Below are 13,862 nucleotides of genomic sequence, written 5' to 3'. Positions count from 1 at the left end.
TGTGACTCTTGGGGAAGGCAGATGATCAGCCTCCTCTTTCTTTCCCTGGTCTCTTAGAAGTCTATACTCAACTAACTTCTGGATAACAGAACAGAATGCAAACCCATGGACACCTGAGCAGTCTCTCTGTTTACTTTGGAAGACCTCTCCCTACCTGTCCCCAACACACAGCCCATGTCTACTCTTCCCACCTCTAATCCTAACAAATACAGAGGCAAATATAGATGACATGATCATGAAGAAGTGTGGCTCTGGATCCTCCCGATCCTCCAAGGTATTACCTTTTCTAAATGCCATCCAGAGCCAGGGTTCTGCCTATCATGCCATGCCCGAATCTTATAAAACCTGCCGAGATCTGGGAGCTCCATCTACAAGGAAAAATTAAAAGTTCTGTGTGGACACTGTCATGGAAATACATCTGTCCTCGTAACTGACCACAGGCAAGTGGGTGCTCCTTTGGGCTGCTTTTTCCCAGTAAGGATGGCTTTGCTTTCGAGCCACACTCAAACATTCCATTCTCTCCTGTTCCTGGTAACCAGTGGCTCATGGGACCAAGATGGCTATGTGAAACTAGTGTTCAGTCTGGGCTGGCGAAACCGAACAAAAATAACTGACCCACAGTGGGATTCAGCCAAGAGATCTTCCAGGAACAAAATTCATATGGTAGCCCTGCAAATTAGCGCAGGTCCGCAGCCCCAGGAGTCTACTGGGCACCGAGGCAGACAAAAAGATCAATACAGCAGCCGTGCCCTTTTCCCGGGGGCCCGAGTCTGGCAGAGAAGACAAACACATAAAGACCAATGAATTTGGTGCTAGAATAGAGGTATCAGTGGGGTGCTCAGACAGGACAGCAGCCAATTACAGATTCTTCTCCCCAAAGGTCGAAGCAGCACTTTTGAGGGCAAAGACTTGCTCTGTGTACATACTGCAAAGTTCAAAGCTGGATTTTCTTTCAAATGCTCCAAAATTCACGTTTCCCCTTAGAAGTCGGGCCTTATGTTGAATGAAGCCAGGTTGAGCAGTCTGACGTGTGCCCCTGAGCCCACGATTGCCCCACTCACCCTACTCCTGAATGCTCCAAGCATTCTATCCTTTGCTCTGCCCCCCCAGGCTTCCTCCTAGACTATTTCAGATAGAAGGCCAGATATAAATTGTATCACCTTCAATAAATTGCATATAAATCATCAAATTTGTCACTGCTGTAGGAGCCCAAAGTCTCTAATGTACCTTTTTGTCTTTAAACTTGGTCCAAAATCTGGTATGGAAAACTGGATCCTCATGTCCTGTACCTCTCTCATCTCTTTTTCCCATCTCCCTCCCCTCCCATCCCATCCCCTTCCTACCCTAAACTTCTCGATGATGCCCGGTTTGAACCATTTGTTGTTGGGATTCAGGAGAATCTCATCTGTCCGCCCCTTTTGCCCATAAATCTGGATGAAGATGGGTGAGTTGGTACCAGCTTTCTTCAGATCAGTTGTCCAGACCCAAAGGGACCAAGGAAATTCTACAACACAGGCCAGGGTGAATCATAAACTCCAAGTGTCAGGGAGAAGGAGGGAAAAAAATCAAATGATTAGGACTGGAGTTTATACACAATTGTGTCTGTTCTTAGAACCCACTATACAAGTGCCAAATATAAAGCTGAGTCCCTTGCTATTACAGGTAATAAGGTTAAGTGTCTTATTAATGGCTAAAGACTTACTACATTTTAGCAGTGGGGAAGAACTGAGTCCACCATCCTATGACTAGTATATTCAGAGTTCACTGTTGTGAATCACTCAGTTTAACCCCGTGTCCATTACAGCAGCTCCTTCAGTTTGGGGACACTGGAGTCTTCTCCACAACAGTGCATGGCCTGTACCTACTTCTGGGTCCCTCACACTTACTTTTCAGCCGCTTCTTCCTCAGAGACACCATCTCATAGAGCTGCCGCTCGATCAGCCCATCTGCTTTCTTCTCATCCAGCCAGTTGCTGCAGGGGAATGTCTGCTGGATGCCCGTGAAGGGGCACAGGACCACCACCTGGCAAGGCAAACAGCAGGAGTCCCCTATTTTAGGTCCACTGACAGGACCTGCTCACAGTGGTTAGTGGCCTCCACAGCACCAAATGCACAGGTATCTGTGCTAGGACCTTCAAAGAATGGCACTTTTCCTGTTACCTTTCTCATCAAGTCTTAATTTAAAAAATACCTCTTTTGAGAAGTATTTTGCAGATGAAGAATACTTTTTAAAAATTACTGTTTTAAAGAAAAGTCTTTTGCAGTAGCTGTCATATGTCCTCCAACTTACCAGCTTAGATCCCAAATCTTTTTCTTCTATATATTGTATCCTCTCTGGACACCACATTTCTTCACGTGTGCCATAAAATCTGTGAATATGAACCAAATGGCCTAGACCGCCTAATAAATTTTTGTAGGAAAAAGGTGAAGCATATAAAAGCTAATCAGTTCATATCTAGAATGCAGTATGGAGCCAAATGCCTTCCCCTGGACTTTTCCCCTTTAAATCCTGACCCCTAGCCTTTACCATCCACACTCAGAGTGTATGGGTTTAGAACATGGAGCCCTGACCTCTTGGCCACTCACAATACAGCTGTCAGAAGGAACATCCTGGACACTGCAGAATCTTCTCTAGGCTAAGAAGTCACTGCTCGAGCATCTACGCATCATCCTTTCTGTGGATCCTGTTGTCAGTTATTTAAAGTGATCGCAGTTGACTGTACCTTCCTTAACTGGACTCTTAGCCCTTCTGTTAGACAATGATAAGGATTCAATTCACTAGAAAGGGTTGTCTGTGTCTAGTAACGTAGCCTCAAGCCATGCCCAGCAAAGATGGTTAATTCTAGGAAAAGAAACTGAAGTATCTGCTACAGAGGTGGGAAATTTCAGAAAACTTTCTTAGCAATTGATAGATTTAAAAAAAGAAAGAAAAGAAAAAAGAAATATCACCAAGGATATAGAAGATTCAAATATCAAAGGTAACTAATACAATCAAATAAACAAAACCAAACTCTTAAATGCTTAAACATGTTGTGAATGTTATCCACCACTTTTTAAGAACACATCATATAGAGTGTATTTTATGAGTAAAATCATATTAAAGCATGTTTTTAAAAGATGATTTTAAATAAAATACTATTTCTAGTATTAAAAACAGTGATAATAAAGGAAACCAAGGGGTCAGTGTCACTTGCATAGAAGATTTTCATATTAAGTGTTAGCAAGTCAGTGATAAGAACATGTAAAATCCAATCCACCATCACTAAGTTCAGCCTGAAGAAGCAGTGCAGTGTTGGCTGATCATTAGAGAATGCAGTCATCCAGGGTACAATGTATCAACTTAATGGAACAGGAAGATCACAGGACTAACTCACTAAAAACAAAAAACAGCATTAAACAGAATTCAACACCTGCTCAGAAAACAACTCAACATTGAAGAAACAGAAAAGAATGTGTTTAATCAGTAAACACATACCAAACCCTTCAAACATAATTAACAAAATAAAACATTAGAAGCAGTCGCTTTTACAGAAAAAAACAAAGACTGGGAAGTGTAGTTCAGTGGTAGAGCTTAGTGTGCATGATGCCCTAGGCTTGATGACCGCCCCACAATCTCACACACAATTAGAAACAAAACAGAGATATATACTATTCAGCCTTCTGTTCAGCATTCTACTGTAGATCTGAGACCATGTGCTCAAAATTTAGAAAGAAATAGTAAGCTTCTCTGTGGGTAAGGAGCCTGAAGACCAACCAAGCTCTGGAAGACTTGCTGACAGAGAAGACATTCCAAGAATATGTGGAGAAGTGATTAAAATCAATGCAACCTTTAAAAGATAGTTACATGTAAGCTCAGTACATGGAAAGTACTTAATCAACAACACTTAGTTAGAAAAGATAAGTTTGAAGAGCATTTATGACACAAATTGTAAGATCTATATGATTATATCCAACACAAACATACACTCTCTTGAAGAAGAAAAAAATAAAACTACACAGAAGAACAGTTTAAAGACCTAAATTTTAAGAAGTGTACCATGCTCATAGATAAGGGGAGTTGGTATATTAAAAAAAATATTAGTTTTCCAAGGGATTCTGTAGATCCAGTTCACACTTCATCAACTTGGGGAGCAGATTCTAAAACTCTTAAGGGGCAGTAAATGAAGACAGATGTCAATCTACCCCTGAGAAATAGGAGTAAGCTGGGTTTAACTTGTCCTACAGAAATAGTACAACTATATAAACTGAAGACAGTGAATGCTGTATTGGTGCAGAAATAGACTAAATCAATACATGGGGCAGAGTAGAAAGCATAATAGAGCTGGGTTTTTATCTGCTTTGTTTGTTTGTTTGTTTGTTGTTTTGGGGAGCACTGGTTTTACTTTCAATGGGGAAAAAAACCCAAAGCTTCATTTCCCACTGAAACTAAATCATCACTTCCCAAACCTCCTTAATGACAAGAGCTATCAAGTTAAGTCCAGACAGTATTGGCCTGTAGTCTCAGTTACTGGAGAGTGCCTGGGCTGTAGAGTGAGTGCAAGGCAAACCTGGAAGACAGGGAGACTCTGTCTCAAAACTTATAAAGAGACAAAGAAAGAGATACAGAGAGAGGGAGACAGAAACAGAGAGACAGAGAGATGGAGTGGAGGAGGGAGGGGGAGTAAAATAAGTACCGAGATTATAGCTCAGTGACAGAGCACTGTATAGCTTGCATGAGGCCCTGGGTTTAGCACCCTGTATCCTTCCACCTAAATCCGTAAAACTTGTTAAAGATCCAGAATCTTGGAAAACCTGACTCAGGAGGTCTGGGTTGAAGTTCAGGTATATTATTCTTAAAATGTGCTTATTTATGTGCCAGTGTTTTGCTTGCATGTATTTATGTGCACCATATGTGTGCAGTACCTGTGGCAGCCAGACGAGGGCATCAGAATCCCTGGAACTGAAGTTACAGACAGTTGTAAGTCACCAGCAGGGAAACAAATCTAGGCCCGCTGCAGAAGCAGTGAGAGCTCTTAACTGCTGAGCCACCTCTCTAGCCCTGGAACTTTACTGTAGTTTGTAAATCCTTTAATAAATATAGCTAAAATATTTTAATATATATCTGGAAAAAAATCTACCTCACAAAAATAATTACAAGCAGATTAAACATGGCTAGGAAAGCCAAAACTTTACCATGTTCAGAAGGAAATGTAGGAGTATATTTCCGTAGCTTTAAACAATTTTTATTATTTCTTTAGTGTATATGAGTATTGGTCTGCATGTATGTTTGTGTACTATATCTGGGCACCCTGAAGACCAGAAGAAGGTGTCAGATCCCCTGGAATTGGAGTTGCAGATGATTGTGAGCTGCCGTGTGGGTTCTGGGAGCACTGGAAGAGCAGCCAGTGCTCTTAACTGCTGAGCCGTCTCTCCAGCTCCCATCCCCTTATTTTCATAGCTTTAAGATAAATAAACTTCCCCAACAATACAGGAAGCATTAAACACAAGGGAAAGGCTGACTAACTAAATTACCATTTTCTTTCTCTCCTCCTCTTTCTTCATGAGATAAGGACCCTATTCTGTAATCCAGATTGCATGGGAACTCCCTGTCAGGCCAGGCCGGACTCAAGGCAATGTACAGGTCCCATAGACACATTTTTAAAATTGTTGTTGATTGTTTCATAAGGGGAAACACCACCACATGTCACTTGTACCTGTCAGGTATGCACCTATAGTAACCAATGCTGTGTTTGGAGACAGCCCCCACTCCTATAAGTCCCTACCAACAAGACAAAAAACAGGGACATGATCGATCATGTACAAGAGAGTACCATATACTCTACAACTGATTGGTTTAAGAGAAGTAGAAAATAAGACTGTTGTGTTCAGAGTCCTCTAGAGAAAGGGAACTGATGGAATGATTATATATGTATGTGTGTGTATGTACGTATACATACATGTATATACACACATATAAATGGGATTTATTAGAGTGGCATACAGGCTGTGGCCCAGCCAGCCCAACAATGGCTGTCTACCAATAGGAAGTCCAAGAATCAGTGGTTTCTCAGTCCACATGGCTGGGTGTACCAGCTGCTATTCAGTATGCACTGGAATCCTGAAGACATGGGCTCTCGTGCCAGCAAAGGAATGGATTTGCCAGCGAGAGTGAAGGCAAGCAGGCAAAAAGAAAAGAGCTTCCTTCTTCCTTGTCCTATGTAAGGGCTGCCACCAGAAGGTGTGGCCCAGATTTAGGATGGGTCTTCCTACCTCAAATGATCTAATTAACTAAAAGATCCCTCACAGGTGTGCCCGGCGGCTTGGGCTTTTAGTTCATTCCAGATGTAATTGACAACTGAGAGCAGGCGTCACAGGGATGCAGGGTAGAGTTTGTACGTAGAGGTTGAAGAAGCTGTTGAACCCGAGAATGCTCACACGTTGGCACCTTACCTTCTCACAGTACCAGCCTCGGTTGACGCCTACATTGCCGTGCCCAATGGAGACCCGGCTCAGGGGGCTAAGGAGGACAGCCAGGTCGATGTGGAAGATGTCTGTGCGGCCCCTGTCGAACACGCCACCCTCCAGGAAGATTTTCCCACTGTTCTTATTCCCTCTGGCTCCATACATGACCAAGTAGATTTTAGATTTGGTTCCAGCTCCACGGATATCCCCAGTGAAGACGGTGACCACATACGTTATGGCTGGCGTGGAAAGAGAGGCAGAGAGGATTCAAAGTGGACTGCATCAGAATACCCCCATTTCTGTCTTGGCTATGGCACTACTCTACCACACACACCCATGTGTCCCCTCGTGTTTTACTCACTCAGACCATATCCATGCTCCTCACAACCTCATTTTGTTTTTCAACATTGTGTGTTAGTATATGTGAGTTTGGGGATGAACTGCCTCTGTTATTTCAGGAAACTGTCAGCACTGATTATGAGAAACAAAGAGAAGGAGGAAGTTGAGCTTCTAAGAATAGTACGTATTATTAATGTTAATTACCGTGTGTACATTATTAATAGCTGCTAGATAAATTTTGTTATGTCTAATCTAATTATAACAGTCAAGTCCATTGATGGAGATTTATATCTGGCCTATCTAGTTCATTTGGCTTGCTCTTTTGCTGGAAAATATAACTTTTAAGAGAGGGCACTGACATCTCCCTTCCCACCCGGGCTGAGGAAGAGTGAGGGTCACTCTAAGTTGGGTCATCCTGGGTTTTGATCAGTCAGGAGGCCTTGTGAGCCCTTGGAATTATGCAGAAGAATCACCGAGGGCTAAGTAAACTCCTAAATAGGGCAAAAAGAAAAAAAGAGAGAGCAGCAGCATTTGAACCAGAAGTTCTGTGAAGGGCTTACTGGCATTCTTTTGTTCTGTCCCAGGGTTTAAGAACAAAGAAAGAACAGACAAGGCGGGGAGAGGAGAGGAGGGGGCAGACACGCAGGTGACAATGTCCGGGAGAGCAGAAGGTATGGGTGTTCGGATGAAGCATGGGCGGGTGGTCATGAGCAGGTGCAATGGGGCGGCAGGGCAATGCAGGGGCTACAAAGTGGTGGGAAAAGAGTGTTGAAGAATCTCCTGACGGGCCACCTGGAGCCACTCTGTGTTGCCATCTACGTGTTACACTACACAACTCTGGCTGTGTCTCCAGTCAAAGGGAGAGATGGACTTTGGCAGACGAGCAAATTCTCAGATGTGTAAAGCACCCGCAAGTTTTCTAGAACCCCGATGACCATCTCAGGCAGGCTGAGGGGTGGAGGTTTCCTGTGGAATCTGTGGTAAGGGGACTTCAGGAGGCAGATCAAATACCCAGTCTGTCTTCACCAAGCTATGTGACCCTGGACAGCTTTCTTAACTTCTATGTGTCTCCGTGTTCTCATCTGTGAGTTGGGAAGAAGACAATGCCTATGCTGTAGGTGGATCTAAGGACTATATAAAATGTAAGAGGGTCACAAATTCCCCTTCTGGCTTCCTCTTTTAGTTCCCTCTACCCATAGCTAGTAATGCCTAGGGTCATCGCCCCGTATCCTTCAATATCCACAGCCTCAGAGGCAACCCAGAGAACCAGACCATTTTCTGGGGTAGCAAAGATGCCGTCCTCAAACCCAGCTGGCTCCCACCTGGCCACAGTCATAAGCCCACAGACATTGTCACTGACTCCCGAGAAGAGAGGATGATCCCGCTGGGGTCCCACTGCTCTCCAGCCTACCTGTGGTCTCAGCTCCGCCCACTAAGATGTCTCTTTGGATTTTGCCATCGTCTTCGTCCAGGGCCAGCCAGCGGTTAAGGGGGAAATCATATTTCCTTTTGTTCCCAATATCTTCAATGATAATCTGAGGAGAAAAGAGGAAAGAATGTGCTTACATGTCACTGAGGGCACACCCGGTAATCTACCACCCCATCCAGTCCCTGGAGTATACGCTGAGAACGCACTTGAGTCTCCTCACACCTCAAGGAGAGCTGGTCACAGAACACAGCTACTAGGAAATCCTCATACAGCCATCCAGGGATGACTGGCAGTCATCCCTCCTTGAATCCCAGCCACTAATCCTCCACTGCTTGGAGGCATTTTAGAAAATTGAAGCAAGAGGTGTCTCGGGGTATGCTTGGTGAGTCGGGATGAAAGAATTGGGGGTGGGGATTTGAAGACTGGCATATGAGATGATTGCTTCTCCCCTCCTGAAGGTCGGACTTCTGACCTTACTGGTGAGAAGCAGAGTCTGTGCAAGGGGAAACTGCAGACTGAAACCAGGCACAAGGAATCCTGGGACCTGGTGGTCATGTCATAAAGCATCAGTCACTGCCAGTTAGGCAAATGTAGGTGGCCATAAATGAAGCAAATAAACCAGAAGCTAGGTTGGTGATGTTATGACTTCTAGAACATACTGAAGAGCTGAAAGTACCTCCCAAAATGTGCCTTTTGGACCCAGCTACAAAACAAGACCAGAAAGACAGACGTACTCTATGATGAACAGCGAAAGCATATACCATAGGGTTTTGTTTTGGTTGGCTGGTTTGTTTGTTTGTTTGTTTGGTGTGTGTGTGTGTGTGTGTGTGTGTGTGTGTGTGTGTGTGTGTGTGTGTTAAAAAGCAAGAGCCATTATCCAGAAGGAATATTCTCCACCTGCCAACAAACCCGTAAGAAAAGCAGATCTTCTGAGAGGCAAGAGGGAGCTGGAGTGATGAGTCCTTATAGGTGAGACTAAGTCTAGAAAAGGGTGCTGTTTACGGCGAAGGGCCCCATTCACGGTGAGTGGGCCTGTTCACGGTGGAGCCAACTGTATTCTGTGGCTGCAGAGACACACCAGACCACAAGGCAAGACTTCCCAATTGTTAGCATTCTGTCCTGCCCCTTGGGGATCCGCCCAACATCCTGATGTCCTCTTATATGTAAGGTCCCCTTTAAGAGAAAATCCCTCCCCCATTCTCTCTCTCCTCTTCTTCCTCTCTTCCTCTCTCTCTTCACAAGGCTACGTGCATTCCACTTTCCTTTCTCTCTCTCTCTCTCTCTCTCTCTCTCTCTCTCTCTCTCTCTCTCTCTCTCTCTCTCTTTCCCTCTCTTTCTCTCTCCCCCTCCCTCTTTATCTCTATCCCCTCACCCCTCCTCCTTTAATAAAACTTTCCACGTGGGTGCCCTGCCTGCATGGTGTGAATAACTTTCCGCCGTGCCCCCTTGACCACCCACCTGTATGGCACGGCTGTCTTTTCACCTTGGCTCAAACCCACCAAGGCCACCAAGAGCCATTTTACAACACCACTGTGGAGGCTAAAGAGGTAAGACACCCACTAAAGTAGAGAGGAAAGACTGAAGCTGCCAAACAGGGCAATTTCTTGTTTATTCTTTTTAGATGGGCCAGAGATGCATCAAATGACCCTGGTCTACACTGTCCTCACTTCCTCCCTGACCCTGGTCTACACTGTCCTCACTTCCTCCCTGACCCTGGTCTACACTGTCCTCACTTCCTCCCTGACCCTGGTCTACACTGTCCTCACTTCCTCCCTGACCTTGGTCTACACATCCCTCACTTCCTCCCTGACCCTGGTCTACACAGCCCTCACTTCCTCCCTGACCCTAGTCTACACAGCCCTCATTTCCTCCCTGACCCTGGTCTACACAGCCCTCATTTCCTCCCTGACCCTGGTCTACACTGTCCTCACTTCTTCCCTGACCCTGGTCTACACTGTCCTCACTTCCTCCCTGACTCTGGTCTACACAGCCCTCATTTCCTCCCACACAGGCTGAGGACACCCGAGTGAAATAATGTTAGGCCAATCCAGAGTGTCGGCTGTGACTGAACACCCTCCACACTTAGTGCTGGAGTAACTTCCACTGTTACAGCCTGATGATCAGGGTTCTGTTCTGTACAGATGAGGGGAACCACACACGTAGAGCAATTAGGTCAGGAGCTCCAAGTTGAACCTTGGAGGAGAGTTAGGCCTTGGGTGGATTAGATGAGAGAACTGGATTCTAGAAGTTTTAACAAGGTCAGTCTTGGAGGCCTCTAAGGGGGCAGCATAGATGGCCAGAGGCAGGCAAATTGAGAGTGGAAAGTTAGGCTCAGTGTCAGGCCTCTGAAAAGCCAGACATCCCCCTCCCACCTCAGGGACTGCAGACAAGCCGCTGAACCTACCTTGGATAGGAACCAACCTGCAGACCCCCCCTTGTTGTTGTGGCCCACATTAATCTTCATCAGCTGCCCCAAATCCGGGGCATCCAGTGTGAACTTGTCTTCAGCTCCCTTTTCAAAGTTGTCCTTTTCGTTTTCCAGCCTACGCTCTCCTGATTGCACAGAAGCAAGAAAGTTACAAAAAAAAAAAAAAAAAAAGAAGAGAAGAAAGAAGAACTGGAGGCCTTAATGGTCCACCCACTGAAAGAGCTCTTACAAAGTCAAGGGCGGCTCCCTGTTGGGATCTAACGGTTCCTTACATCCTTCCAGCCTCTGGCAAAGCCCATTTGCCTCCTGTGTGGCTGGTGCCTGGGTCTCATAACTGGGTTTTTTCATTTCAACCTTATTCTGCGGTCTTTGCCCCTATGGTCCAAGTTGTACCCCTACCCTAAGGTCCCATCTTGTTTTTGTCCATTGCTTGTCCTAAACTAGAGCAGTGGACATGGGGCTTGGCATTGGGGCTGCTGCTGCTGGGAGCCTGGCCCCATTTGCTCCCCCCCCCCCCCCGTCCTGGCCCCAATGCCAGCAGCTATCAGCAGACACTGTTGGTGTCTGACATGGATCTTTATTTCATACTCCTAGCTGTAACCCAACAAGGATGCACTATTATCTTGGTCTTGCAAATGAAGAAACAGAGACTTAGAAATTGGACAATTTGTCCGAAGTCATGTGGGCAATGAACACAAAGTTTCGGGTCCATTCTAACCTGTTTCTCTGCTTTGCCATTCTCTGTGGTCACATCCCTGTGACCACGAGTGCACATGTTAGGCTTTCTCAACCCATCAAAGTGCCAACTTTTTGCTTAAATCTTTCCATGGTCTCTCTTTTCTAAATTTACATTTGGCATCAGGAAATATAGAAAATAATTACCAGTATTCAGGTACTCACCACCCAGATGTGAGAGGTGCAGCAATTGCTAACATGTATAGTTTGCTCCAGATACTTCTTCCTTCCTTCCTTCCTTCCTTCCTTCCTTCCTTCCTTCCTTCCTTCCTTCCTTCCTTTCTCTCTCTCTTTCTTTCCAAAAGACTTATTTGTTTTTATTTTATGTGCATGAGTGCATGTATGTAAGTTCACTACTTGTATGGCTAGTGCCCAAGGGAGCTCCAGAGGGTGCTAGAGCCCATGGAGCTGGAGTCACAGAGGGTTATAAGCAGCCATATGGGTGCTGGGAACAGAATTCAGGTCCTCTGCAAGAGCAGCAAGTGCTCTGAAGCCCTGAGCCATCTCTCCGGCTCCCAGACCTTTCACTTTTTTTTAAAGAAGCAAACCCAGTCGGCATGTGCAAGGCTTCCCTGTTCATCTCTCTCTCTCCTACTTGCCCCTCATCTTGGTGTACATCATCCCAGAATCATTAGCACATCTACATTAGCATCTCTAAGAGACATAGGCCACGTGTGGCCATTTCTGATTTGTACATAAATGATGGCACAGAGCACATCTCTCCGCCTCAAGTCCTTCATCTTCACAGCGAGGCTAACAGCAGTGACTGTGTCACAGGGTGTCTGTGAGTGAGATCTGCGTTTTCACACATCGGGCAGCCCGGAAGCACAGCAGGCACTGTGGCCAAGCCACCGCGGCTAGGATTGCTGCCGTCTTTGTGGAATCTCATTCTCTCAGTTACCAGCAGGCTGCTGAGAGAGCCCTGTGGATGCTGGGGACAGTTTGTTCATTAACCGTCCTATTGGAGCCAAGCGACAAAAGAGCCTCCCTGCTTTCTTCTCCGGCCATGCGATTGAGTTGTTCCGGACTTAACTATTGCAAATGTCACCGAAATGGACAGCTTTGTGCCCTTCCTCTGCACACTGGTAAAAACTGTGCTGCGCACACACACAGGGATAGTTGTTCATCTGGTGTACGCTCACCTTTAGTTTATCAGGCAACACAGCTCTCCAAAATGCTTACACGGTGCTAATTTCCACCTGCAATGTATGGGCATTTCCACTGCCCGTGATCACCACTAACATTTGTGCTTTAAAATTTTTATTCTGTATAGAATGCTATCTCATTATAGTTTTAATTTATATTTCCTTACTTTTTTGAGAGTTTGACCGTATGACATATATACATATATTCTGTGTCATTTAGGCAATGTGGCTCAGTCACTTTTCTCATATCTTTTGTTCCATTTTTTTTAAATTTCTTAGACTAAAAAAAAAAAAGTGCTGGGCAATGATGGCGCATGCCTTTAATCCCAGCACTCAGGAGGCAGAGGCAGGCAGATCTCTGTGAGTTCAACGCTAGCCTGGTCTACAGAGGGAGTTCCAGGATAGCCAGGGCTGTTACAAAGAAAGAACCTGTGTTGAAAATTTTTTTTAGACTGTTTGGTATTTTCTTTGATGCATGTCCATGCACATGCATGTGTATGTGCATGTGAGTACATGTGTAAATGTATGTGTGTGTGTGCGTGTGCGTGCGTGCGTGTGTGCATGCATGCGTGCGCGCGCGCACACACACATTTGGTAAATTGCCTATTAATTGCATCCCTAAATTAAGAGTCAAATTAAAAATTAATATCTTAGAATTTCTTTCAAAAATTCTGATAATATTTTTTCACATTTAAGTCTTTAGCCATCTGGAGTTATTTTTGTGCTTTGGGAAAGATAAGAATCTAATTTCATCTTTTCTCAGATGGCTAGACAATTGTTCAAACACCAGTAATTAAACATCTTATCTTTGCCCTCAGATTTATAATTTATAATGCTATCTTTCTATGTATTTCTAGGCTCTTTATTCTGCTCCATTTGGACAATTTTATTTGTCCTTCTTCACACAAATGTTTTGTTTTGGTTTTTGGTTTTTGGTTTTTTGTTTGTTTGGTTGGTTTGGTTTTTTGAGACAAGTTTTCTCTGTGTAGTTTTGGTGCCAGTCCTGGAACTCGCTCTGTAGACCAAGCTGGCCTCAAACTCACAGAGATCCTCCTGCCTCTGGATCCTGAGTGCTGGGATTAAAGGCATGCACTACCACTGCCTAGCCTGTTTTAGTTTTTAAAGATCTATGATTGGGCTGGTGAGATGGCTCAGTTCATAAGGCCATTTGCTACTAAGCTGGACAACCTGGGTTAGATTCCTGGGACCCACATGATGGAAAGATAGAACCAACTCACAGAAGTTGTCTTCCCATCTCCACACATGTGCCACAGCACATGTGTTTCTCACACATACATTAGACCAATTGAAGAGCTGTAGCTTAAAATTTAAAAATATCTACACTG

The 13,862-nt window shown here is 44.8% G+C and overlaps 1 protein-coding gene across 1 annotated transcript in view; it reads right to left on the bottom strand.

The window, feature by feature from the left end:
- Loxhd1 (lipoxygenase homology PLAT domains 1) overlaps positions 1 to 13,862 on the bottom strand; it is a 161,523-nt gene that overhangs the window by 106,240 nt on the left and 41,421 nt on the right. Inside the window, exons 6-11 of the mRNA XM_059246129.1 lie at positions 10,613 to 10,761; positions 8,191 to 8,314; positions 6,429 to 6,679; positions 1,887 to 2,022; positions 1,344 to 1,504; positions 282 to 368 (exon numbers count right to left, since the gene is read on the bottom strand). Coding sequence (XP_059102112.1) covers positions 282 to 368; positions 1,344 to 1,504; positions 1,887 to 2,022; positions 6,429 to 6,679; positions 8,191 to 8,314; positions 10,613 to 10,761 — 908 coding nt within the window. The remainder of the gene's footprint in view (positions 1 to 281; positions 369 to 1,343; positions 1,505 to 1,886; positions 2,023 to 6,428; positions 6,680 to 8,190; positions 8,315 to 10,612; positions 10,762 to 13,862) is intronic.

Source organism: Peromyscus eremicus, chromosome 19, assembly GCF_949786415.1.
Source record: "Peromyscus eremicus chromosome 19, PerEre_H2_v1, whole genome shotgun sequence".
Classification (NCBI taxonomy): Eukaryota; Metazoa; Chordata; class Mammalia; order Rodentia; family Cricetidae; genus Peromyscus; species Peromyscus eremicus.
This window is presented reverse-complemented; position numbering and strand designations above follow the sequence as displayed.